The sequence below is a fragment of the Heloderma suspectum genome, chromosome 1 (genome assembly GCF_057233095.1).
Source record: "Heloderma suspectum isolate Gila_16-S chromosome 1, 16-S_ref, whole genome shotgun sequence".
Classification (NCBI taxonomy): Eukaryota; Metazoa; Chordata; class Lepidosauria; order Squamata; family Helodermatidae; genus Heloderma; species Heloderma suspectum.
The window spans coordinates 192696747-192722566 of NC_139458.1; the positions used below are offsets into that span (position 1 = coordinate 192696747).

At 42.8% G+C, this 25820-nt stretch overlaps 1 protein-coding gene across 2 annotated transcripts in view; it reads right to left on the reverse strand.

Annotated features, from left to right (window-relative positions):
- The window catches only part of ZNF385B (zinc finger protein 385B), a 298989-nt gene that overhangs the window by 178062 nt on the left and 95107 nt on the right, over positions 1 to 25820 (reverse strand). Inside the window, exon 1 of one of the 2 annotated variants that reach the window (XM_084814816.1) lies at positions 14167 to 14434. The exons of the other annotated variant lie outside the window; for it this stretch is intronic. Within the exon in view, the coding sequence (XP_084670942.1) occupies positions 14167 to 14200 (34 nt within the window). The 5' untranslated portion in view covers positions 14201 to 14434. Of the gene's footprint in view, positions 1 to 14166; positions 14435 to 25820 lie in introns of those variants that run through there. 2 annotated transcript variants of the gene reach the window in all.

Consider the following 25820-nt stretch of genomic DNA (forward strand, 5'->3'; position numbering starts at 1 on the left):
AGTATCTAGACATAAGCACACAAAGCTAAACAAAATGGTGGCACAGAGCCACAAGTTGAGGAGATCAAGTCAACAGTTAGTCACTGATGAGTCTACATGCCAGCAGAGAGCTGGCAGATATCTGACCTTTGCTGCCAAGTCTGCAATCCAGGGAGATTTTAAGAGTCTCCAATGTGTTTTGGAGCCCAGAAAGGCTTTGAGTCCCAAAGGAAAACTGTGGCACCAGCAGGCATTTGCAATGGCTGGTAATGTCACTGGATGATCCGTCAGTAAAGCAGACTGACGTATAGGCATGTTGCGATATCTGTAATAGCAGACGTTGCTTCTGCTCAGTAGCTTCCCAATTTCATACAGGTATTTTATTTGTAAACCAAAACTAACAGGATCTGAGGGTACTGCATGGTTATTTCTTCCACTTCCTCCTTCCAACTGTCTACAGGTTACTAACCCTTTGTGAACATTTGCACAGTGCCTGCTTTTCTGTATTGTTTGGAAAGGAACAAATGGGTGAGGACTAAAAGGAAGGCAAAGGAGAAGGGACACCAAAGGGGAAAGGTGGTAAAATGTATGTCCTGGAGTTTGGAGGGAAGCAGCTGTGTGTATAATACTGAACAATAATAATATTTTAACATTTGTACTGCTCAGGGTAGGCAACCTGGTGCCCTCCAGATGTTTTGGACTACAACTTGCACAAACCCTGCCCTTGCTGCCTGGGGCTTCTGGGACTTGCAGTCCAAAACATCTAGAAGGCACCAGGTTGCCTATTCCTGGATAGCCCTTTCACATTTCACATGTATTATCTAGTTGCAATCCTAATAACAGAGCTGGAAGGTAAAATTATCTCCCATAGTGGTGGGGAATGAATTAGAGAGAGTGGCTTACCTAAGGCCACCTAGTGAGGTTATGGCAGGAGCAAGACTCAAACCAGGGACTTCCGGATTAACAGCTCCATCTCTTAGCCATTCTACTTTACCAGCTCAGTATATGTGTGTGAGAAAGAATTATTGTGGAGGGAATATCAAAAGAAGAAATCTGTATTACATGGTTCTTGGGAAGATGAAGCTTTGGATAGTCCAGATTTTTTAGGATTAACAACAAAGTCCTGTGGCACCTTAAAGACTATACAAATGTATTGTGATGTGGTTTTTCATAGGAAAGAAAACAAAGTCTATGGGACAGTGAAGGCAAGTGGATATTGCATTAAATTTTAGGTTTATAACATTTAGCCAAGCTAGATGATGTATCTCTCTGTAACTTCCCATGACAAAAATAACAAAATATTATTTATTTCATTTCAGAATGGGAAAAGGAAAGGTTAAAGCTTTCATTTAAAATGTTTGGTAACATTTTAAATCAGAAGCCAATGTAGAAAGCGGAAGCACAAATTATAAGCAACTTTAGAAGGATTAATTTATGTTCATAAACTTCTTTAGGAATGGAGTATCAGGTGCAAATGATCTATCTTCATGAATGTGTACACATCTTTCAGGTACTGTAGAGCTCTAAGTATTAGTTCCAACACTCAAGGACATCATATAGGTTTCTGTTACACTCTGGAAAATGTGTGCTCCAAAATTAATTACTGGTTTTCAGTGATCCATCACAGCTTTTCACACTGTTGACAGCCAATCTACTGCTCTTTATAAACTCCACACAAGTTACCCTCTTCAGACATTTGAGGGTATAAATCAGAGTTAACCCTATTATCCTTAATGGACTTACACTGATTTATGTGAGAGGAAAATAAGACTTCATGTGTGGATGAGCAAGCAACAAAACACTGACTCAAATGAGAAATGTTATCAAACGCCTTAGCATTTGGGTAGCAGTGCATTGGCAGCTCTGTACCACACAACTCATACCTAAACCCACTAAGTACTGATTTATGGTAGCTACATCTACTGAGCCTTCATTATTTATCAGTATCCCTGTTACGTCACATTTCAGACCAACTCCTGGAATGGTCTCGATGGAGCTAAAACTAAAACTTGTCATGGGACCAATGCACCAGCATTATTGAAATTAATGTTTGTTACAATTAAACATTTCATATATATATATGTGTGTGTGTGTGTATATGTGTACACACACACATACATAGGAAATGCATATGTATTCATGCTGATTTACCTTGCAAGAAATGTTGCAAATTGGAGGGCTTCCAGACATATCTGGTGCTATCAATCAATACAATCACTGCAAAAGCATTATGCAGCTGTTCTGTTTCCCCCTCCTTAATGGTTTTGTTGTAGTAAGAAAAAAACAGGAAGAAGTGGTGGGAAAACATGGGAGGGTTATTTACATTTATTTATTTATTTATTTGATTGATTGGCCGCCCATCTGGTTGCTACCCAGCCACTCTAGGCAGCGTACAATACTAACAACAAATTTACATAATCAACTGAACAAAACAATGTAACAAAACAACACTGCTCTAAAAAAATGGAAGATGACTATGGCTGGAATCCCCACAGAATTCTCAGTTTGAGGTAGGTCTATAGCACACTAAATGCCTCATCTGGAAGCATCCTTGAAGGAGAAATGACCTGTTGGATTGAAAGCCCATCAAACTTTAAAAAAAAATCTGGATGCAACGGAACAAACCCCTTGTAGAAATTCCAGATGTAATTTTCTGACATCCTAGCTAAATGGCATGGTCTACATGAGGAAAGGAACTTTATCATCACCTTGTAAGAACAGATTTCTATGGCCAACTTCAGAGGGCCAAAGGAAAGAGCAACAGAGGAAATGTTAACAACTTGTACCTATGGATCAATAGATAGATAAAACTTTATTACGGTCAAAGACCAGCCCAAAATAGATGAATTTAAAAAAGAAGTACATTAAAATTATCTGTCATATATCCCCAATCAAATTAATAAACACTTCAACACAGTGTAGTACTAATGTAATGAAAATCAGCCATATTGGGTGGATGGCATTACTCCCCAGACTTTATCTTTCATCCAGCTAGGTAAATCCGAGCTCCCTCAGCATCCTTCTTCGAACACCTATCGTGGCCGCAAAGAATTTGGCAACGCTATATGTAAATATCGAATTAGTGTCAGACAACAATACATAGGTATACTGTTGTCCTGTATGACCCAGAAAACAATTCATCAATGGGGAGATGAGTGCAGCACGAATGTCTCTATAAAATATACACCACAACAAAACGTGCTCTGTAGTTTCTATCTGTTGCATGCCACAGAGGCAAAGGCACTCTGACCAGGGGATCTTTTTGTACCGTCCCTCCAAAACTGCTGAGGGGAGTTAATTGAGGCGGGCCAAGGTAAGTGCTCTTCTATGTTTGTACAGCTCCAGTTGTTCAAGATAGGGTGCAGCTATTACGATGTATCTGTAATCCTCCCTAATATAGAATTCTGGGGCACTATTGAGGTCACTTTGTCTCTCAATGTCTGCAGTGTGCTACTTGATAGTTTCCATTGCCTGTTCAAAACCCATATTTAATAAAGTCCACAAGGTCTATCTATCTACCTATGGATGATGTCCAAAAGCAGAGTGATATATAAGTTCTCCACAGGGAGACGTGCAATATGGGGCACATATCCTATACCTTTTCAGATTTGACCTGGGGGTGGGGTCTCCACGAGTGACTTACTCTGAGCTGCCTAGGTTTGGACGTCATTAGGGATACATGATGACGTGGCCATCTTGCAGCCACTCTGGAGCTTATTGCGGAAAAAACAGTTCTTCTGAGACTACTTTTAGTCTGATTATTTTCCTTAATTTGGCTTGTCTGCGCTTCTGTTGTGGTGTGCACCCCCCCCCCCCGCATTTACTCCAGCATGATAGCCCAGCCCAGGGCTGTGTCTTTCACCCCACTGACCCCAGTCAAGGGGTGTTTCCCCAATGTTTTCCCTGCCTGTTTTTCCCCACTGTTTACGCCATTTCAGGGCTGGCCATTGGGGTTCTGTGCCACCACATGGCATTTACTTCACCACTAAATTCTGGTGGCCATCCCTGCAAAGTATGGATGTGCCCCATGCAGCCTCTAACTTCTTTTATAAAATTAAAGTGTTAAACCAAAATAGCGCTTTTGTCTGCAGTACCTACAACTCTTCCCTATCTTGCTATCTCAGTATGTCACTACCTTGCATTTGTTGAGCAATACCTATATCCCCTATCTCACTACCTCACTATGCCACTATTCAGGGGCACAGCAATTCCTGAACAAATGCATGATAGTGACCTAGTGACACTGCAAATCCCTTTGTAGGTGTGATTTTTTTAAAACTTCTTCCATTCTGGATGGGTGATTTCTTTCATGTTTCTATACCTCTATCACACATTTGCTCTATCACACAAGTGCTCTATCGCTCTATCACACAAATTGCGCTATCACAATTTACGGGAGTATCAGGGGAAAGAAAAAGGAGAGTCTGGATGGGGGGAGATTTTCTTATTGGTTGAGCAGGCCCTGCCAGTCTGATGACGTTTGCTCCTATCCCCCCACCCCACCAAGAAGTATGTTCTGTGAAGCAACTTACACTGGAGCGGTGCACTCGCTCATGGAGCCCTGTGCGCACCAAAGCCGATTCCTTGAAAAAATCCAGGTAAGCCTCCCTTTGCTTCTCCTTCCGTTTTCATGGAGACAGGGCCTGGAAGCATAGGGAGATGAAGCATGACCGCTCACACGTTCTATGTCATTACTTCTTCCAAACACCCAGAGCAGCCCTGTGTTACATTTCCTTACTGATAGGTTGATATTACCTCTTTAAAATAGTCAGATAGAAGAACAGTTGAGAAGGTCAAGACAGTTTTAATAGATATGTGTCTCAAATCTGCCCATTCCCATGCTTTGCAATTCAATTTTTTGGTTAATTCCCCACACCAAATTACAAAATGAGAGTATGAAAAGGTAATATTGGAAGTGGCCTCATGTCAGATCAGATAATGGCTGCAAGCAGGTAGTGGTGGGTTGACATAAATACTGCTGGAGAAACTGACAAGAGTGAATGCAGCAATATTGATAGATGTATACACAGAATAATTTGATTTTACAGCAAGCCATTGTCCTGTTGCTGCCACACATGCAGTGGGACTTGCATTAGTAGAGCTAAAAATATCATACCTATAATTATTGGACATTATCAGTTTGCTGAGAGTAAAACAGTAGCTTCACAGTCTAAAAGTGTTATAGCCACCCACAATGGGCTTCTAAACACATAACAGAATTACGGAGTAGAGAAATTAATCAAAGAGATGAAGAATTTCTCTCTCCATTCCTTTGGACAAAGGGAAATGATTTACATTTTCAGGGTCTCAGCTAACTCAATAATAACTGTATAGCAGGCTGATAAAAAGCAAAACCCTGAAACATTAATCTAAATGTCTATGCATTTAGCAATGGGCCATGGCTTCAAACAAAGCTTTAAGTTACCACCTAAATAGCTAGCGGCTTATATCACCACAAATCTAATGGTGTTTGAAGACATGCTACTTGCTGGAGCAGGAAAGCCATGAAATCTTCTGATTTTTATTTTACAGTGTAGTTCAAATGACTATATACTCGACTTGGAGCATAAAGCACAACTGCAACACTGAGCAGGCAAATATTTTACTGATTGCTAAACAATCACAAAGACATTAAAATCCTAATCCAAAGAGAGTTCTATAAGCGATTTACAGCACAATATCTATAAGTGACTTACAACACTATACATGTCGACTCAGAACCCATCACGTTCAATCAGTCTTACTCCCAGGTAAGTGGTTCTAGGATTGCAGGCTTAAGTGTTGTTGCATCAACAGTCATGTTTAAGCATCACAGTCCTGGCCCCTCCATACTAGATTTTCATATTCTTGCCACACTCCCTGTTCCAGAATATGACTCATTGACCCCATTCGCACGATCATCGCAGCCCACCGTTGCTTATTTAAACCACAGTGGGTTGCAGTGCATGCTGGTGGCCATTTTCAAGCCACAGTGGGCTGTCGCCATGGCTTATTATGTTGTCTGAACCTGGCAAGGGGTGGATTGTTGGTGTGGTTAACACCACCTGCAACCGTAAAACAGCCCAAGTATTCCTGGAAGCTGTACCTTTGACCTAGAAGCCCAATCTCCATGGCTGTGTACAAAGGATAACTTCTGTAGAACAGAAGTGAATTCCTCCTTAGTGCTGTTTTGTACTAGCCTTGATTCAACATTACTAGCCTGAATTGTAAAAATATAAATGGTATGAATTGGAAGGAGAGTAAGTCTGTTGACTTGTCCTTTTTCCTAATTAAGCCATCTCCCCACACTAGCCAATGGATCACATTCTGGTCCGGTCAAAATCATAGCCTTAAGGGAAAGTTCTTGAATGTGCTTGAGAGAAGATACATGCACTGTTTGAAGTTAAAAGAATGTAAAAATAAATAAAATGTTCTTGAAGTGGCCAGGGAGTTGCTGTAGGAGAGTAGATAGCCTTGTGGTATCATCATCACCATCTCTTTAAAGGACTCTATTTCTTTGTATCAGAATTTTTAGATAGGCAAACATAATTCTTCATATTTTTAAAAGGTAAGAACAACTTTTAAATCACTGGAGCAGGAAAGGTGGGGGAGAAGTGTGTTGCTCATTACCAATGACTGGGCCTTTTTCAACAGCATTCACAACAGCGATACACACATCTATTATCCTATCCTGCACTACCTATTAGGTAGTCTTGTGTTTTTAATTCTAGGTACTGCTTAAACTGGGAAAGGAGTACGACAAGGCTGCATATTGTTGCCCTGCTTATTTAATTTATATGCAGAGTACATCATGAGAAAGGCCGGGTTGGATGAATCACAGGTCGGAATTAAGATTGCCGGGAGAATTATCAACAACCTCTGATACGCAGACGATACCACCCTAATGGCAGAAAGCAAAGAGGATCTAAAGTAGGGATGGCGGAGAATTTCTCCCCGAAACTTCGGGGGGCCGAGCGCCAACGTGTTCGGCCCCCCGAAGAAGTTTCGGGGAGAAATTCTCCGCACCCCCCCGCCCCCCCCGGGACGGGACTTACCTTTCCCCCTCCCGGCGGCGGGTCTGGCCGGCGGTTCGTCGGGTCTTCGTCAGGGGCGGGAGTGGCAGCCGGTCTTTCGACTGGCTGCCGCCGCCGCCATTCCAATAAAAGAAAAAAAAATGCCCCCGTGATAGGCTACGTGACGATTAACGTAGCCTATCATGGCTAGATTTGCAAAGTCAGCCGTGATAGGCTACGTAAATCGTCACGTAGCCTATCACGGGTGACTTAAAAAAAAAAAAAAGCATGTACGGCTAATGGCGGCCCCCATAGGGAGCCGCCATTCACGTTCCTTATTTGGTTGCTGTAGTCTACGTAAAGATTACGTAGACTACAGCGAAAATAAGGGCAACGCTATTTGCGTTGCCCTTATTTTCGCCGTAGTCTACATAAAGATTTACGTAGACTACAGCGACCAAATAAGGAACGCGAATGGCGGCTCCCTATGGGGGCCGCCATTTGCGTACGCGCTTTTTTTTTTTTTTAAGACACCCGTGATAGGCTACGTGACGATTTACGTAGCCTATCACGGCTGACTTTGCAGATCTAGCCATGATAGGCTACGTTAATCGTCACGTAGCCTATCACGGGGGCGTTTTTTTTTTTAACTTTTTATTTTGCAGCCGGGCGAGGCGAGGCACCTCCTCCCCGGCCTGAATTTCGGCCGGGCGAGGAGGGAAGCCTCCCCCCCGGCCTGAATTTCGGCCGGGCGAGGCGGGAAGCCTCCCCCCCCAGCCTGAACTTCGCGGGGAGAGCAGCGAAGCGCCTCCCCCCCGCCGCGAAAAGCTGCGAGACCAGGTAAGTGTCTTTCGTGCACCCCTAATCTAAAGAGCCTCTTGCTGAGGGTGAAAGTGGAGAGTGCAAAAGCTGGTTTGAAACTCAACATTAAAAAAACTAAGATCATGGCATCTGGCCCCATCACTTCCTGGCATATAGAAGGGGAAGAAATGGAAGCAGTGACAGATTTTATTTTCTTGGACTCCAAGATCACTGCAGACAGTGACTGTAGCCATGAAATTAAAAGACGCTTGCTCCTTGGGAGGAAAGCTATGGCAAACCTAGACAGCATAGTAAGAAGCAGAGACATCACCTTGCTGACAAAGGTTCGTATAATCAAAGCTATGGTTTTCCCAGTAGCAACGTATGGCTGTGAGAGCTGGACTATAAGGAAGGCTGAGCGCCGAAGAATTGATGCTTTCGAACTGTGGTGCTGGAGAAGACTCTTACGAGTCCCCTGGACTGCAAGGAGGTCAAATCAGTCCATCCTAAAGGAAATCAACCCTGACTGCTCATGGGAAGGACAGATACTGAAGCTGAAGCTCGAATATTTTGGCCACCTAATGCGAAGAGAAAACTCCCTGGAAAAGACCCTGATGCTGGGAAAGATTGAAGGCAAAAGGAGAAGGGTACGGCAGAGGATGAGATGGCTAGATAGCATCACCGATGCAATGAATATGAACTTAAGCACACTCCGGGAGAGAGCAGAGGACAGGAAGGCCTGGTGTGCTATGGTCCATGGGGTCATGAAGAGTCGGACACAACTTAACGACTGAACAACTGCTTAAACTACTACAAAAACCTCCACAGATGGTTCGAAGCAGAGATCATAGCAGGGCAGAAAAAAAGGAGAAAACTCTGCCTCTATAAATGTGCAGAACCTTCCTAAAAATCTTATTAGTCTGACTGGAATTATTTCTGCATCCCTCAAAATTCCTCAGATATTTTGGCCAGGCAAAAAACACAAAGTAGGCCTGAAGGTTTTGCTTTGGCCTCAACTTTGGGAAGTTTGGATCCAACTTGAGCAATTTCACTACTGGTGAAGACACACATAGCATTTTCAGAGAAGAGGGGCTGATCTGTAAGTGTTCTGCCCAAATGCACCACCGCTCTACTGGACTGAGCTTGGGGTAAGGAGAACCTTTTTCTGCAGGTTTACAACTGAACCAGGTGTAGATGGTGCTGATTGGCAGGCACCCACGATGCCACCACAAAACTTCCCCTGTCCTCTTTGGAGCAGGTTTGCTGTTTGAAAAAGAATAGTGGCAAGAGTGTTGGACTAGGAGCTGGTAGATCCAGGTTCTAGTCCCCACTCGGCCATGGAAGCTCACTGGGTGACTTTGGGCCAGTCACAGACTCTCAGCCCAACCCACCTCACAGGGTTGTTTTGAGGATAAAGTGGGGAGGAGGAGGATAATGTAAGCCGCCTTGGGTTCCTTGCAAGAGGAAAAAAAGGCGGGGTATAAATGCAATAAATAAATAAATAAACAAACAAACAAACAAATTTTTATTGCTCAGCCCACTGGAAAATTGGTGTTTCAACTCATGTGGAAAGCCTCCACAGATATAGGAGGCTTCTTCAGACAGTTGCCCTCCACAACTTGAGGGTGACAAATGTGATGGAACTGGAAGTGAGTGGAACTGGAAAGCTTCCCCTCATCATGCATTTGCTCTGTTCAGGTTCAGAACACCTGAGCAGGGCTGTTGTCTGGACCCCCTGTAAAATTCTGTGAATGAGACACGGTGATGATATGATAGAATTGTCCTCTGGAAGCACCCACTGTCTGTTACATCTAAACATGACTGAGTAGCTTGAAATCAGACAGCATCATATCCTGAGTCACAACATGAGTGATCAAGCCCACAGTTTCTGACCTGGATTAACCCCTATTGAGAAATGATTAGAGAAAATGAAACAGTAGTAGGCTGTCAAGGGCTCCTTGGAGGCCTCTCTCAGTCTAATCCAGTAGCCAAGTCCAGACACAGACAAAGGGATTCTTTTCAAAGCTTTATTCCTCTTTTACAACTTAACAACTCTACCGTTAGCAACTAGATATGAGCAGCAGAGTACCTATGCCCCAAGTTGGAACAGTTGGTCCCCATTTGAAAGGGAATCACTGGCAGACCCCTGAACTTAAGGGCTAGGGAGAGTCCCACCCCTTTCCCCTTGGATCCTCTGGGTGCAACCATTGTTTGCGCGCCAACCGGGCACTACGCCTCCTTTCCACGCCCTCCATTTGGCGCCGCTCTCTGCGTCGGCGACGCGCGTCCATCAAGTCTGCTTCCTGCGCTCTGTCACTCCCAGGACTGCTATCTAAGCTAGGAATGCCAGTTGGAGGAATCTCCGTCAGCTGTTGGCCCTGGGAAAGAGAAGCATGCTCCTCTCCCAGGAGCGACTCCTCTTCCTCAGAATCAGAACTACTCTGGGATTCTATGGGCTCAGTGTCCACCCTGACATAGTTATAGTAATAGGTGATACATTAGGAACTCCTGGTTTTTGCATTATATGAAAACAAAACCAGGTGTCTCTCCCACCGCACACAAACCCAAGCTTACAGAAACTCATCCTGTGCAGAGATTTCCAATATGATCAGGACAGATGGAATTTCAGCCAACTTAGTTTTCTGTAGATCTTTTCCGAAGCTATCTTGGATTTTATTAGTCTGTCTTGATAATGTAAGAGAAGTTCCTAACTTCTCCTACCAGTTTGAAGCCAAATCTTGTAGAAAAAGTCACTGCTGGTCTGTCTACTCACTGGTCTATTGATTATTATGTAAATATTGGGTTTCCTGCTTACGCAGAACTGGTTGCAAGGTCTCTTTCAGTTCTGTTTGCATATTCCAAACTGGTGCATGGTTTTAGACAAGGATTTTTATGTAATGTTCCAAAAAGTGCTGTACCTCATGACAGGTATGAATACACCACAGAGATGAATACACAAGAGTTCTTTTCATCAGAAATTCAAGCAATAACTATTTTTTCCCAGAAGGTTTGAGCAGTTTGGTCACTGGAAGGATTACTTTCTGAATCATCTATCTAGCAATAATGGACAGAAATAGTTAAAAAAATAACCAATTTTTCTTGCTTTTATTCAGAAGAAATTCCCCTCTAGCACTTGTGTATTTACTTCTCCAGATTTAACATTTATGCAAGATACTGTCACCTTAAATGACTCGTTCCACTCATGTTAGAAAAAAGTATGTCTCTGTTCCAGAGGTGCATAAGACTCCTCTGCTTCACCCCATCTCCAAACAGGTCACCTGAATACTCAGAACTTGATGGTGGCAACTTAACTCTGATGATCCTTCACAGAACACTGCCCAGTGTGCCCACAGTTTGCCCTTCTTGATCTGAGACATATGCAACTGGATAGCAGTAGGAACACATTGAATGGGTACAACTACTCTCTTATTTCCAAGGTTCATTATCACCCTCCATGCCTGATACACAGGAAGGTTGAATGCAACAGTGAGGTCATGCTGCCGGCCTTGCTACTGTCCTGTGCTTTCTCCAGCCTTCCCCACGCCCATCCCATATTGATGGGCATCAATTTCTGAGCAGGGGAAGCCTACATACTTCCACAGGATCTGTAACCCCAATCATGCAGGGTTCGAGTTCCCGAAGAGGTCTAGGAGCATAGGCTACCAGGCCTGAAGTGTGGATGCCAGGGGGCAGGGGCAGGAAACCTGGATGATGCTGAGGACAGCCCAACAGCATTGCTCTGCTGCCCTTTTTGACTCATGGATCCCCTTCAATCACATAACGCAAGGAGGGGGCTACTAGGTTATTGAGATCAGTGTATTCATGACTGATTACAACCAGGTTACTACATAGCTACACTGCCGGCTCCAGCTTTTGGAGGTCTTTGGGCAATATGCCCTCGGTGGGACCACCTCCTCCACACCAACCCCCATGATTTATTTGTTGATCGATTTGATTTGTACCCCGCCTTTTAACCAAAAAATGGCACCCAAGGAAGCTTACAGGACCAATTAAAATGGACGAAAACGATACATAAAAATACAATTAAAACGTAACAACAACAACAAAATACTAACAACAGCACCCACTTACAGGCCAAAGTCCTTCTTGAATAAAGAAGCCTTTCCCTCTGATGAAAGGACAGCAGAGAGAGAGGCTGTCTCTGGCATCACCAACAAATGCGCCTCTGATGGTGGCAGTCTCTAAAGAAAGGCCTGTTCCAAAGGTCTTAAAGACTGGGCAGTGTTGTATGGGAGAAGGAGGTCTTTGTTTGCCCACCTTCACCAGGCTCTACCTCTATGGCTGCCCAGAGAGACAGGCAAGCAGAGGTTTCTGTTCTTTTTCTCCTTGCTTCTTTCACTGCTAACTCACTCAAAGAGGACAGGTGAAGGGGAGTTCCAGGGCATGGGCCTTGGCGGTGCCCACCAATGCCAACTATTGGGTTTGCACAACATGACAACCCATCATGGGCAGCCAGCCATGGTGGGTTGTCATGTCATCTGAACCAGGAATGTTTTCCATGGGGTAGCTTATTTTTCGGGAACAAGCCATGCTGAGAACCCATGGCTTGTTGTAGGGCTATTCTTGCCTGCAATGGGTTGTCATGTCATCCAAACCTGGGAGAGCGATTTTATTGTGGGTTGCGGCAACTGGCTACAGAGCTGCTTGGCAAGATCACTTTTTGTGACTGCCCTTCTACTGATGCTGAAACAGCATTTAGAAGGACCGTCACACATTTTCTGGCAATTGTTTAAAAACAAATTGGGTTCCTCAATTGGGGTTGTGTTTTGCATTGCTGCTGTTGTTGGTCTTTTGCAAGTGCACATTTACAGCTGCCCAACATGTGGTCTTGTTTGGTCAATTTCCTTGTCTGTTTCAGCTGTCAAAGGGAGGGGTGAAGGTGAGTAGGTAACATACAAGGATATTGACAAGATGGAGTTGCATATTGGATAATTAGTGTACAGATGTGAAGGGCCAGGGGAGAAATAATACTAAGGGAAAGGAGGGACTTGGTGCCACAATCAGAAGCACCGAATGGGCAGGGGGAAGCCTAAGGAGTAAGTGCAACAAAAGGGGGGGGGACACAATATCTCTCCCTTGGCGATGTAATCCTCTTGATTTTAAGAGTTGTACTGAGACTTCTCAGTGTCCCCCACCTTTTCAACCCTTCCCTGACTCTCCAGCTAATCCGAAAAGGGGAGATGTTAACTCCCCCTATAGGACCATCAACACACATGGTAATTTACAGAGAAGCATACACATAAGACAGGTATTGCAAGTCTGAATAGGTAGAACTCTTTCTAGCAACCAAGTAGCACAATGAATAAACCATTTTAAGGACATTCGCAAGTTATCTAGAAAATTATCGCTGACATTCCATGACAAGGCTCTTGTGCGAAATAAGGGTATTTCTTACATGTTCATAATCCCTCTAAAGCTTACACTTCTGCATACTGAGAGAAATTGCATACTGACAACCATCCTTCATAGGTTTATTACTGTTGCTGAGAAGTAGAGTGAAAACTGCAAGACATTAATATTTTACAAACTGAACTATCTAAAAATAATATTCCTTAAGTACATAAAGAAGGCATTCTTCAAATATAAGACACTGTTTCAATTTACTGTAGGTGCCGTTATGGTTTCTGCAGCGGAATCATAAAGGGCATATTTACTTAAGATCCACCAAAGAATTGTCTTTTGTCTGAAAAATACACAAATACACATTATCTACTGCCAGAAACAGACATTCTTTCTAACTTAAATCATTTTAACAGACGTCTTAAATAAAATGATCTTTTCTCATCCATTGGCTCTAGCAATTTCATTTCTCTGTAGCACAGGCTATCCAATCCAATAGCAGAAAGATGGAAAAGAAGATCTACAGGAACTTTAACACACACTAAAGTCTAAGATTATCTAAAACGATAGTTCAGTATCTCAACCACACTAGATAACAACCCACTGGTATTACTTGTAGCTGTGGAAGAATAAACCCCGCAAATACCAATATATACTTCTTTTTGTTCACAAAGAGAATTAAATATACAGTGTATCATTCTACTCTGCTAAACCCACACACAGATTCTGAGCAAGTTTACCAAGAAGACAGTATTAAATCTAAATGATTTCTAAGTAAGCGTGCATAGGACTGCAAGCTTATAGCTCAAGTCAAGTCTAATTTATGGAGACATAAAGGCCATTTCATTTAAAACCATGGGATTCCCCCCCGCCCCCCGCCAAGGTTATGCTTATAAATGCAGCTTTAAAGTCGGATCCCGTGCATGGTTACATGGAAGTAAGGCCCACTGAGTTCAGTGGGACTTACTCCCAGGTAAGCATGCCTAAGATTATAACCTTAGACAAATTTGTGTGTTTGACCTGTTTTACTTACCCAGAAACATGTTTCTCATCTGCATATAATTCATCAATGTTTTTTAAGTCCTCTAAAGCAAAGGATCCTAACAATTCCTTTTTAGCTTTGGCAAGTTTGACTAAGACTGGAGAACGAGCTGTTGAGAAGTAAAGCCCTCAGCTGAAACTGCAGAGGTACAGTGTGTACTATTCCTATTGGTCAACAGATACCTCAGAGGAAAGTAACTGAAACAATGAAGAGACTGTCAGGGACTGCTGCCACCTCACATGTTGAGGCAATGGCTCTCCTCAGGGAGGGGCCACAGTTCAGTAACAGAGAACACGATTTGCACCTATGAAGCAGCAGGTTCAGTCCCTGGAATCGTCAATTAAACGGTTTCCTGTAGCAAGGCTGGCAATGACCCCTGGCTCAGATCCAATTGAGCTGCTGCCAAAGGAGAGAGTACTGCGTTGGACAAACCAACCGAGTGACTCGGGATGATACAACTTCATATACATACATACATACATACGTACGTACATCCCTAAAAACTACATCAGAAGGTTTTCTGTCCTGAAGCTTATTAAGTGACATGTTTTTTTAAAATGTGTTACCCATTCTTAATTAAAAAAAAAAAAATCAACAGAGCCTTTGTAAACCAGCCAGAGAGCTTCGGCTATGGAGTGGTATAGAAATATAATTAGGGTGCAATCCTATTGGGATAGGAGCCGCCTCTGAACTTAGAGATGACTGCCTATCCAATACCCTGCATTCGTGGCTAGACAGCCGATTTCGTCTGTCTAGCTGTGGGAAGTCGGAGCAGGGGGGCTTGCGCCAGATGACACATTGGAAGCATCGGAAAGGCACTTCCGCCCTCCCCACCCTGGCCTGCCCCCAGGAATGCCCTGTTTTTGTCGCTCCGTGCTCCTCTTCTGAGCACAGTGTCGCAATTTCGGCTGTCTAGGTATGGGACCTCGGATCGTGAGACGAGCAGCTGGACGACACGTAGGATGTGTCGCACCGGCATTTCCAACTTTTCCACCCTGAAACAGCCCCAGGAATGCCCCATTTTTGCCGCTCCGTGGTCCTCTTCTGAGCACGGAGCTGTTCCATGCTGCCTATGAGATAGCGCAAAAGGGGGTGGAGGTTGGTTCTCAGGGAGAACCGGCCATAGGATTGCACCAATCATCATCATCATCATCCTACAAGCTGCTACATCAGAAAATAAAGACATAGCCCAAGAGCTCACCTAAAGATTTCCACATACTGAGCATTCAGAGCACAAGTTGGGGGCAGACATCCGGGGCACCACTCAACAGAATGAGCAGCAGGGCTGGCTTTCCATATTTTGAAGTAAGTGAAGGAATACACAGTACCATCTAAAGCAGGAGGAGAAAAAACAAATTGGCCTACGGGGCTAAATTTCTATTTGGAAAGAACCCCCTCCCCTGGGGGGTGGGCATTCCAGCAGTGGGTGGGGCTAAGAGCACAGGGTGGGGCCAAGGACAGATGTCATTCTTACCCATTTGGAGATTTTCCCACCAAGCGTACACAACAGCTCAATTCTGTGCATGGCTACTCAGGAGTCAGCCCCAGTGTTGTATAGGTAGAGGGAATGACTATAAGACTCAGCAGTCCTCAAACACAACTGTCCTTTATTTATCACACACAGAACTGAAGAACTTAGCAGAAGCTCCACCCACTGTTGCTACTCCCAACTCTACAGGAGCTGCCAAGGTTCAAAACAATAACTAACCCATGGTGCCCGCCCCCCGGAGACATAACACCCAGCGTAGACGGTCTCTTGCCTAAAAAGCACAGCTCAATTCTATGCAGGGTATTTAAAGTTTTATTGCCTTTAAATACTCTCTTATCTGATTATCACTGATCAGAGATAAGTTCAGAAGTTTGAAGTCCAGCTGAGGAATCAGAGGGCACCATGAACTTCTCCATCCCTGATCTAAAGAGCCTCCCTGCCTCTGTAAGACCATTAAGTCCAGAGCCTAAAATTACCTCACTGCACTATTATTTATTTATTTCTAAGACGTATTAGTTACTCTATAACTAAAGCTCTCAGGGCTACATACAACAAACATAAATAAAATCTGAAATCCACATTAAAAACAGCACAATAAAACAATAAATTAAAAGCAGCAATCAACTAAAAGCAGCAGATGCTAAAATAGGCATCAGAAAAAATAACTAAAGATATAAAGATAGAACTACACAGAAATACAGAGGATTAAAACAAAGTAGGTGCCAGCTTATCTACCGCCAAAAAGTAGGGTTGTGCACCACTTCGGTCCAAATCCCGAAGTGAAGTGGGATGCTTCGGAGGTGCCTCAGCATGATCCAAAGTGGATCAGAACAGCACCGAGACACCCTGAAGCGAAGTGGGGCACCGCCAAAGTGCCTCAGTCCACCTCGGAGATTCGGAGCTCTTCTGATGCCTTCTGATCAGCCCACACAGCCTGTCTCCAAACTGTATCAACTTCAGAAAGATCTGGTGGGAGAGAGCTTTTATTTGGCTAGATCTAAAAAGTACTTAGTTTGAGTTTCCTTTTTTCCTTGCCTGGTTCTTTGTCTCCCCCACTTCCCATCCCCTTCTCTAATAGGATTTACCTTTCATTCTTTTCTTGATTGTTTATTTAAAAAACAAAAAAAATTAAAAAGTACTTTAGTTTTTCTTGCCTTGCCTTGTTCGTTAGCTTCCCCCACCCTTCTCAAATCTCAGCTATTAGTTTTCCCTTATGTTCTCTCTCTCTCTCTCTCCCTCCCTCCCTCCCTCCCTCTCTCTCTCTCTCTCTCTCTCTCTCTCTCTCTCATATCTTTCCTTTCCTTGTTCTTGGCTCCCCACCACCACCATCCCCACCCTTCTCAATTCCTGTATTCCTTCCCTTCCAATTTTTGATCTCTTTTCCCTAAACAACAACAACAACACCTGTTTCTCTTCTGTTAGGATTATAGATAGTCCTGCCCCCTCCCCCTTTGCTTGTAGGTAGTTCAGTGTTTGCTTTTCTTTTGTTCTTGTGTGTCTCTGTGTGTGCGCACATGCTTGCGTTGTGGACAAGCAAACTGTGTGTGGCAAAGCACTACACTGTCCACATTTCAAAAAGCAGTGGGCAAAGCACTACACAACATATATTATTTAAATTTTGAGTGTCTTCTCAAAGGAGCAAATACAAATTAATATAAAACGAAAGTGAATAAAGACCCCTCCAAAAGGGAAGAATTAACCGATGGCACCTATTTTCAAATAAATAACATCTTTAGTAAAATTCCAAAGAATATAAACATTGTGGCTGGGGGTGTGTGTGTGTTAAACTGTGGTTAAGACTTGTGCCTTTGCGCAAATGGAAGAAAAAGAAAGAAAAGAAAGAACGATCAAGCATTATTGTTGTCCTGGAGGTTTCAGGCTCCATGGCTTGTGAACACCAAAGAACAGCATGCAAATAAGGTCACCACCTACTGACCAAGCAGCTGTGGCTGCTTCTTTGGGGCAGGCAAACATTTCCAGTAACACAGCTGCAGCAATCCCTGCAATATTGGAGGGATCAATGGTTATATTTTAGTACGTCTTACTCATACTGTATATTTTTACATTATAGTTTCAATCTTGTACACCACCTGTTTTACATGACAGGCAGTACAGGCAGATTTTTAAATAAATAAATATTTTCTCACCAGAAACTGAGGGAATTAATCCCATTTGCTACTGCAGGACTAACTGCTGAGGCCAGGAATAAGATGGAAGGAAAACGGAGCACTGGAGATGAAGAAACCAGGGAGAAGAGAGGAGGCTGATGGGGCACTGTAGAGTGCTTCCAAGCACCGAGCTATTAAAAAACCAGAAATGATCAGAAGATGGAAACCCTATCTTCACGCCTGGGTTAACTGAGAGACTAGGTCTGGTGTCAAGGGTAAGCATAGTTGGGTGTTTGCTGGGGGCCCACACCTCAAGCAAGGGCTTACTTGCTCCTCCTCTTCACCACTGCAACCTGCTTGTTCACCTGCCTCTTTCTCTGGCCTGGAAACCAGTGGTGTGAGGAGGAGGATCCACAGATGCCACTACCTACTTCCTCCCTGGCTCTCTGCCTGTCAAGCAAGCAGTAGCAATGATGAGAAAGAGGATGAGGGGCAGTGGAAGCTTGTGAGAAGGTAGACTCCCTGAGGGAGAGGCCCCGTTGAGGGTGTTCTCGTCTTGCCCCAAGGACCCACAAAAACCTGGCACTGGCACTGCAAGAGAAAAGTCAAACACCGAAAGGGACACATGATACAGTCTTCCACATGTCTACACAGCAGCAACATCTCACTACATCCTTGCTGAGGTAATATCATTGCGTAGAGCACAGTACTACTTCATATTCGGCTGAATGTTTGGATCTGTTTTTCGAAGTCTCAGCTCTGACTTGCCTTTTCAGTCAAACAGGGTTAGAATGCCTGATGAAAAAGCTGTCACCACCATCACCCTGCAATCAATTTGGCTTTTGTTAAAGAAGTCAGATTATCTTCAAGGATCTTAGGGTCTTATAAAAAGCTTTTTTAAAAGAAAGAAAGAAAGAAAGAAAGAAAGAAAGAAAGAAAGAAAGAAAGAAAGAAATCTCTAGTCATCATGACTAAACTGTGAAAGGCACAGGACGTGCTCTCTAATGATTCTGAAGAACCCAGCCTCAAGATTATGTCTAGAATCATAGAGTAGTAGGGTTGGAAGGGGCCTATAAGACCATATAGGCCAACCCCCTGCTCAATGCAAGAAGTCTAACTGGATTAGTCCAATGCAAGTCTAATTCATCAAACTGTTGAACTGATTTAATAAAATAACCAAACATCTGCATAATATTTGTAATCATCATGTATTCTGCTTGTAGCAAACTTAACAGAATTTAGATTTATGGGGTGCAGAATTTGAGTTTTATATTTGTAGTCCTTAACAATAGGGAGCTTATGTCAGAACATAATAGTGATATTTTAATGCTTACTACTCATGATTTCATTTTGAGCTCTCTTTAGTTGAAGGAAGAGCAGTTAGGGTTCAAAGTGGGGGAGGGCAAGCATAAGCAGTATAAGCAATGAAAGGAGAAGATAAGTGATTCTTACAAGCTCAAAGAAATGAAGTGTAATATGCTTACAATGCATGGCACTGTGGCGTTTCCAATGTATTCAGCAGCATCTGCACAAACTTAATTTTTTTTTTTTTTAAGGGAAAGGAACTTGACTTTACAAGCCAAGATACTTTAAAAGGAATTCCTTAATCGTTTTCAAACTTTATCCTCTTGACGATGGAAACATGAAAATAACACAGACAGCAGAAATAAAGTTACATGTTGATAAACTGCTAGTTTATGAGCAAGCTCTCTGATAGCAGTACACCTTAAGGCATAAGGGTTAACAGGAGTTCACAAATTGATCATCAGTTTGCATGACATAAGCAGAAGTGGAGAGAGCTACAGTGACTGAAAGTGTCATACTGGTGATTTAAAAATAAAAAAAAAATTAGCCATCCAAGTTCATAGAACAGCAGTGTGAATGGTAATGTAGCATGAAGGTGCAGTCAAATTCTTCCAATAAATAGAAAGGGCTTAGGTGCAGAAAAGAAGATAGGCTGTGTTTTCAAAGGCTAGCATATCCAAAATGCTCTTTTGTCTTTAGGAAATGTTTGCACATAATAAGAGTTACACAGAGGAAAACAAATGGCATATCCAGGTACCCTGTACAAGAAGAGCTGACAGCAAAACACATCATGCTAATCCCTCTTCGTTTAGAGGCAGACTCATTAAAAACACTCCTGGCATCCTTTGTTCATTACTTCAGGAATTCTGAAATGAAGTTTTACATTTTTAGACAGGACGAAGAGGTTAGACATTTTTAGATAGCAAGGGGAAGCGGAAATGGTGTCTCATCAGAGTAAAATACAGATCCAACAATTATTTGTATAATGTACGTTTTAAAGACAATTCACACCTGAGTTACACAATGGGTGGGTCACAATAAGCCATGCTGAGAATAAGCTATGGTGAGTTGGTAGTTTACTCACAAACCCACATTACTCCTGACAGATAATCAGGCAAGCTGCGGCTTGCCATGATTTGTTTCCCACTTAGTCCTCCTGCCCACTCCTAGCACGCATTTCAGGGCCCTTTGCAGCTCAACTCCTCTCGGATCCTCATATTCCCTACAGAGGGAAACTTTTGGGATTCCTCCCACCCTTCAATCATTGCCCCTTTCCTAAGCAATTATTACACTTGCAACTTTTTTTCTTTTTTGGTCCTTCGCAAGTGTGCAAATGAATTCGTAATTTATTATTATTATTATTTTGCGTAAGTGGATACGAAGATTACATGCTTCACAGCGTTTTGTTTTACATATTTTTCGGAAGTATTTTTTAACAACCCCCACCAAGTATGAACCCATTTGCACACTTAGAGCAGAGAAAATGCTTTTTTCACTTGTGTATTTGTGCTATTATGCTATACCACAGTGCCACCTAGAGGTTATATAGTGGAAAAGCAGGAAAGGAAACACTAACTTCTTGTAGTTTCATCAACTTTGTGACGAAACTGAAAGTAGATACAGTGGATTAACAGCCTCGTATAGAAAAACTCAATATAAACATATTCAGTGCTTGAAATGTGTGATTTCACCACTAGGAGGAACATTTCTACAATCATTGCCACAGAAGAATATATAAAATGTCTAACTTTATCATTGGGTGGCTCTATTTTTTTTTAAGAACACACAAACTCAACCTAACAGTGCAATCCTATCCAGAAGTAAGCCTCACTGACTTCAATTGGAGTTCCTCCCAGTTAGGTGTTTATAGGATGGCAGCCTGAGAAAGATTTTGCAGCCCAGTGGGCTTAAATTAGCTTCATAGTAAAAGACCCCAAAATATTTCTCTGAAATTTACAGTCAGACTTGTTAGCTGTGGAGATAAGAAATATCCTATTACATTGCAATAGTGCATACTAGTTGTATCAGGGTTTGAGCATCCAATTGTCATGAAGATAAACACTGTGATGAAGAGAACAAAACATCTACTGACAATTATGAATTCTGGCTTTTAAAAAAAAATAGTCTGAGAACAGTCAGAAACTGTGGATCAAACTACACATTAGATTAATTACATAGTGTGAGGTTGACCCCCGTGCAGGGGTTAAAAAGAAAAAAGAAAAAGGCCACCCTGAGAACATGTGCAACTGGGCCAATTAAAAATATAATAAAATAATAAACCAAGAATGGGAAACCAAGAACAAATTCTGGCTTCAGACTCTGGCTTGTTAGGGGAGTGACAAAATAAGGGTCGTAGTTGACTATTCAGCCTTCATGTCTACTGTTCTACTAAAAAAAAGTCAACTGCTTGATGGGGATTGCTGAAGATTTGTGGAGGTTGTATCGACTTAGGGCCATTTTCACACGTTGTAATGAGTAAAAAAAAAGGAGTTTAAAAAGCATTTTAAAAGATTCACTTAAAACAGGGTTGAAATAAGCTTGGTCTGGGTACACACCTCACAGAGCCCCTAAATTCTGAGGCTCCCTGCTTTTCTTCTCATAATATGTAAAGTGGCACTTATAGATGAGGAGTTCAAAGCACAGGTCCACAGAACTAATCACGTAGCCTGTGACCACTGGCAGATTTATCCAGATGTCTCTCTTACAACATATATTTCCACTGACACAATTTGTTTCATCCTCCCTGTACAACATTGGTTCTTCTTTCAGGTCTTCCTCCACAAAATGAGGACCTATGATCTCCATGCAGAAGGACCATTAAAATGCCATGATGACGGCTCCTTAGAAAACTATCATTCATTTCATGTTATGCTAAGTGAGTATGCACATTCAGGCAACAGTTTGTGTATGATGCATGTTCCCTTCTTATCCAGGAAAAAAAGTGGTCCTTTGTGCTTGCTTCCACGGCACTTGCCAAACTGCTTTCTTAACCCATATTTACAGTTTACACACTTATGCATAGCAATCTGTGCTTTAAAAGCCTGCAGTGTGCCAGCAGGCAGCTTGTAGTCTTCCACAAATGCAGTGCTAGGGATTCGGAATTCTTTGTTTAGAGATGCACATGCCTCTACAACACTGTTTTTCTAATAAGGCCACTTGCATTGTATTTTGTGATATTTTCCAGCCATCACACCAATTGTGAATTCTTGGGTAGCTTCTAAGGTTTTATTTGGTCACAGTGCCCCCATAGCCATATCCAAGTATGCTGGTTAGTATCTTACTTATGACCACCTTGGATAGGCAGTGTTATTAACCCAGATCAAGATCATAGCATGCCAACTTACCATTGCTTACATAAGACAAGCTTCAAAATAATACATTAAAGGGGCACAGGTGTGCCTCTGTAGTTAAGGTGAAAAAAAAGTTTCTGCAATTTTAAGCCTCAACATTCTACTGCTTATAAAAATGACACCAGTAGAGCAAATAAATTGAAACTTGACATCCATTATCTACCTGAGGAGGTCTATGATTGTGCCAAATTTCAAAGCAGTGTAATACAAAGTGCCACAGGTACAGCAAGTTAAAAAGTGCTGACGGTTGACACAATTGTTCTTTTTTTATTCAAGCTGCAGCTCACCATATCGTATATTTCTTTCAAATTCTGGGGGAATCTACTGACATACTTTATTCAGGCTTGTTGAGGAGGTCCACCTTTCATTGGTTTGGTGAAATTCTGAGCAGCAGTTTAAAAATTATTAAGGTTTTTCTGCTCCATGAAAGCCTATGGCAGCAACTGCTGGCAAGGTTATGTTGGGCATGCTCAGTTCCACTCTGAAGCTAGAATGCTGCCAGTACTCCAGTGTTTTGAATTCCACTGTTCCTGCCAGCATTCTGACAGTGGGGGAGGGGTAGCAGGGAAGCGTCAAATGAGGTAAGAGGGAGGTAACTTTGAAGGCTGAGGAAATCACTCTCACTGACTGACAGCTCACTGATGAAGGGAGGGAGGAAAAGGAAAAGGCTCTGCTGAAATCCTGTGCAGGCTTACTCAGAAGTAAGCTATTCTGAACACACAGGGGCATATCTATTCATTTGTACACATCTACTCAGTTAATGACCTGTTTGTGTTTTGTTTTTTAGTTGTGTTTTTGTTTTTTTCAAAACAGTGTAATAATAAATGTCCTTTTTCAAAACCACACAAATTCAATTATAGCAAAACCTGCCAGGTTAAGACCAGAGTTAAGCTTATCTCATATTGGCTCAAGCCTCACAAAGCCAGGAAATTGGAAGCTTAGGCTGATGCCTTAACAGAAGTGCCCCATGATCGATAATGCTGTTGTGTGAGGCCACAAATTGTGCTTGCTTACAAGCAACAAACAAGCATGGATCAACTCTCAGAAGGATTCCTCTAACAATACGGTGAGGCTCAGAGGCTTCAGAAGGCAATACAGGACCAAAACAATGTGGGGCATCTTTGCTGGTCCCAGGCACTCCACTATCCCCATCTGGATTGGGCCTGAAGACCTAGCAAAAGTATGGGTGCATGGAACGTAAGTTGTAAGACCACTGAATGTATGTGTGTGTGGGGTGCTTATAAGGCTATGGGCTTTTAAAACATATACAGGCAATTTTTTCAGCCATTCAGAAATTAAAAACAAGTATGAAATCTCTCACTCACTCACACAATTTTTGAGTATCAGATCATAATGTACAAACTGATTTGATTGCTTTGATAGTTAGGTCTACTTCAGTCAACACAGATTGCATTGGGTGAAGAATGTCACCAGCGGTCATCAAAGAGGTTCAGATTAATTAAATCAAGAGTGGGGAACATATTTGGGTGGCTGGGGGCTGAATGTCACAGGCCAGATGATGTCGGGTGTTGACCACACACCCTAACATCATTTGGACCCCAGCCCAAGTGCTGGCTGGAACTCCAGCCAGTGCTTCGGCCAGGGCCCACTTTGCGCCACATGGGACACACTGGGTGGGATCCAACAGTACTCTACTGCTGGCGACGACCAACGCTAGTTCCTGGTGTACGTGCGGCTAGCCCTGGAGATGGTGTATACACAGACCCTACCACCAGTGGCATCGATATAGCGCTTCCAAGGGCGAGCCCCAAACGATCGGAAACTCAAGTTCTTGGAAGGCATGCACTGGGAACTGGCGGTGCTCGCCGCCAGCAGTACAGCACCATTAGATCCTACCCACTGTGCAGCACACTCCCCAATGGGGGGGAGGTACAGTGTGGGTGGTAACCTCCACAGAGGCAGGATTGGGAGAGGGGAGGAAGAACCGAAGAAGGGGCCTGAAGAGGGAGCCGAACCCTCCATGTGCCAGATGACAAACCTCTGTGGGCTGCGTTAGGCCTGCTGGCCACGGGTTCCTCATTTCTGTATTATATATACAGCTGAAGTTGAACAGCTGATGTTAAGCACTTTTTTTTCAGTCCTTCCTCTCCAAAAGCAAGAGAAGGGTCGCCAACCCTATCTGGTGGGCTCCATTTGGCTTGGTGACCCACCTCTTGTTTTTGTGACCCACAAGTGTGCACAAAAAATACAATTGCCCACTCTCACATATGTATAGCCAGCTGTACCACACCAGTTGCATTTCCACTAGCCAGACAATAGGCAGATGCCTGCTCGTATTTATAAGTACACACAGCTTCAATCTGGAACTCGACATAGACCTCAGTTAAAGACCCAACGGAAAGACCAATACTGTCATTCAGAAACTCCCTTTTTCTTTGCAGAGTATAACTCCATGAGACCCATTCCAGCAGAGAGTCACAGTTATCCATTCTTCTGAGCAACTGACTCTGCACAGCAAACAGGGGGCTTTGTGGATCTCCTAGTGCAAACCAGATGAGACCAATATGACAAGAGGACACAATAATACTCCAAATGTAGGCCTTGCCACCGCTTTTCAGATAGAGGCAGTGTGAACAAGCCTACTAGTTTTGAAACTAACTTAAGATGAAATTCTGTACATTTCAGATTAAGTGTTTGCTAGTATGGTTATGAGACCAATGGATAATTCTTTACAAACTAGGTTTAGTTCTCAGAACCTCTCCTCTATATAGTGCAACAATTAAATCAGCCTTCTCCAACCTGGTGCTCTCCAGATGTTTTGGTCTACAACTTCCATAATCCATTGTTTATGCTAGCTAACAATGATGGGAGTTGTAGCCCAACACATCTGAGGACACTAGGTTGAGAAGGCTGATTTATGCTCTTTTCTCTACCAAGTTGATTGAAATGTACAGTGACTAAGTATAGCACAATGTGTAGAATAGAAATTGTTCTCTCTGTTAATAGATGGAAGATCTAAATTTAGCATATACTCTTGGGCTCTAAAATAGCACCAAGAAATGTCATGAAGCCTACAGCTATCAGTGTATAATGGAAATCTGCCGCCTATAATACTAACAACAGCTACTTTCCAAAAATCCCAACAATTTGAATCAAGTGGTTTTAAAAATGTAAAAAAATCAAGTTGTTCATCAGAAATTTCTTCAAGAAATAAACTAAAGATAACCTATATTGTGTGGATTATTAATGTTTAGGTTGTGAATGTTTATTCATACTCACAACAATAGGCTGCATGGTAAATAGTGAAAGACTGTTATATTATTCTTAAACAGCAATCAGCAACTACCAAATATCTGAGAACAAGTGCAAGCCCGTTCCAATGCTCCCCACCTGTAGGTTGGCCACTTACACATTGTCAAAAAAGAAGAAATG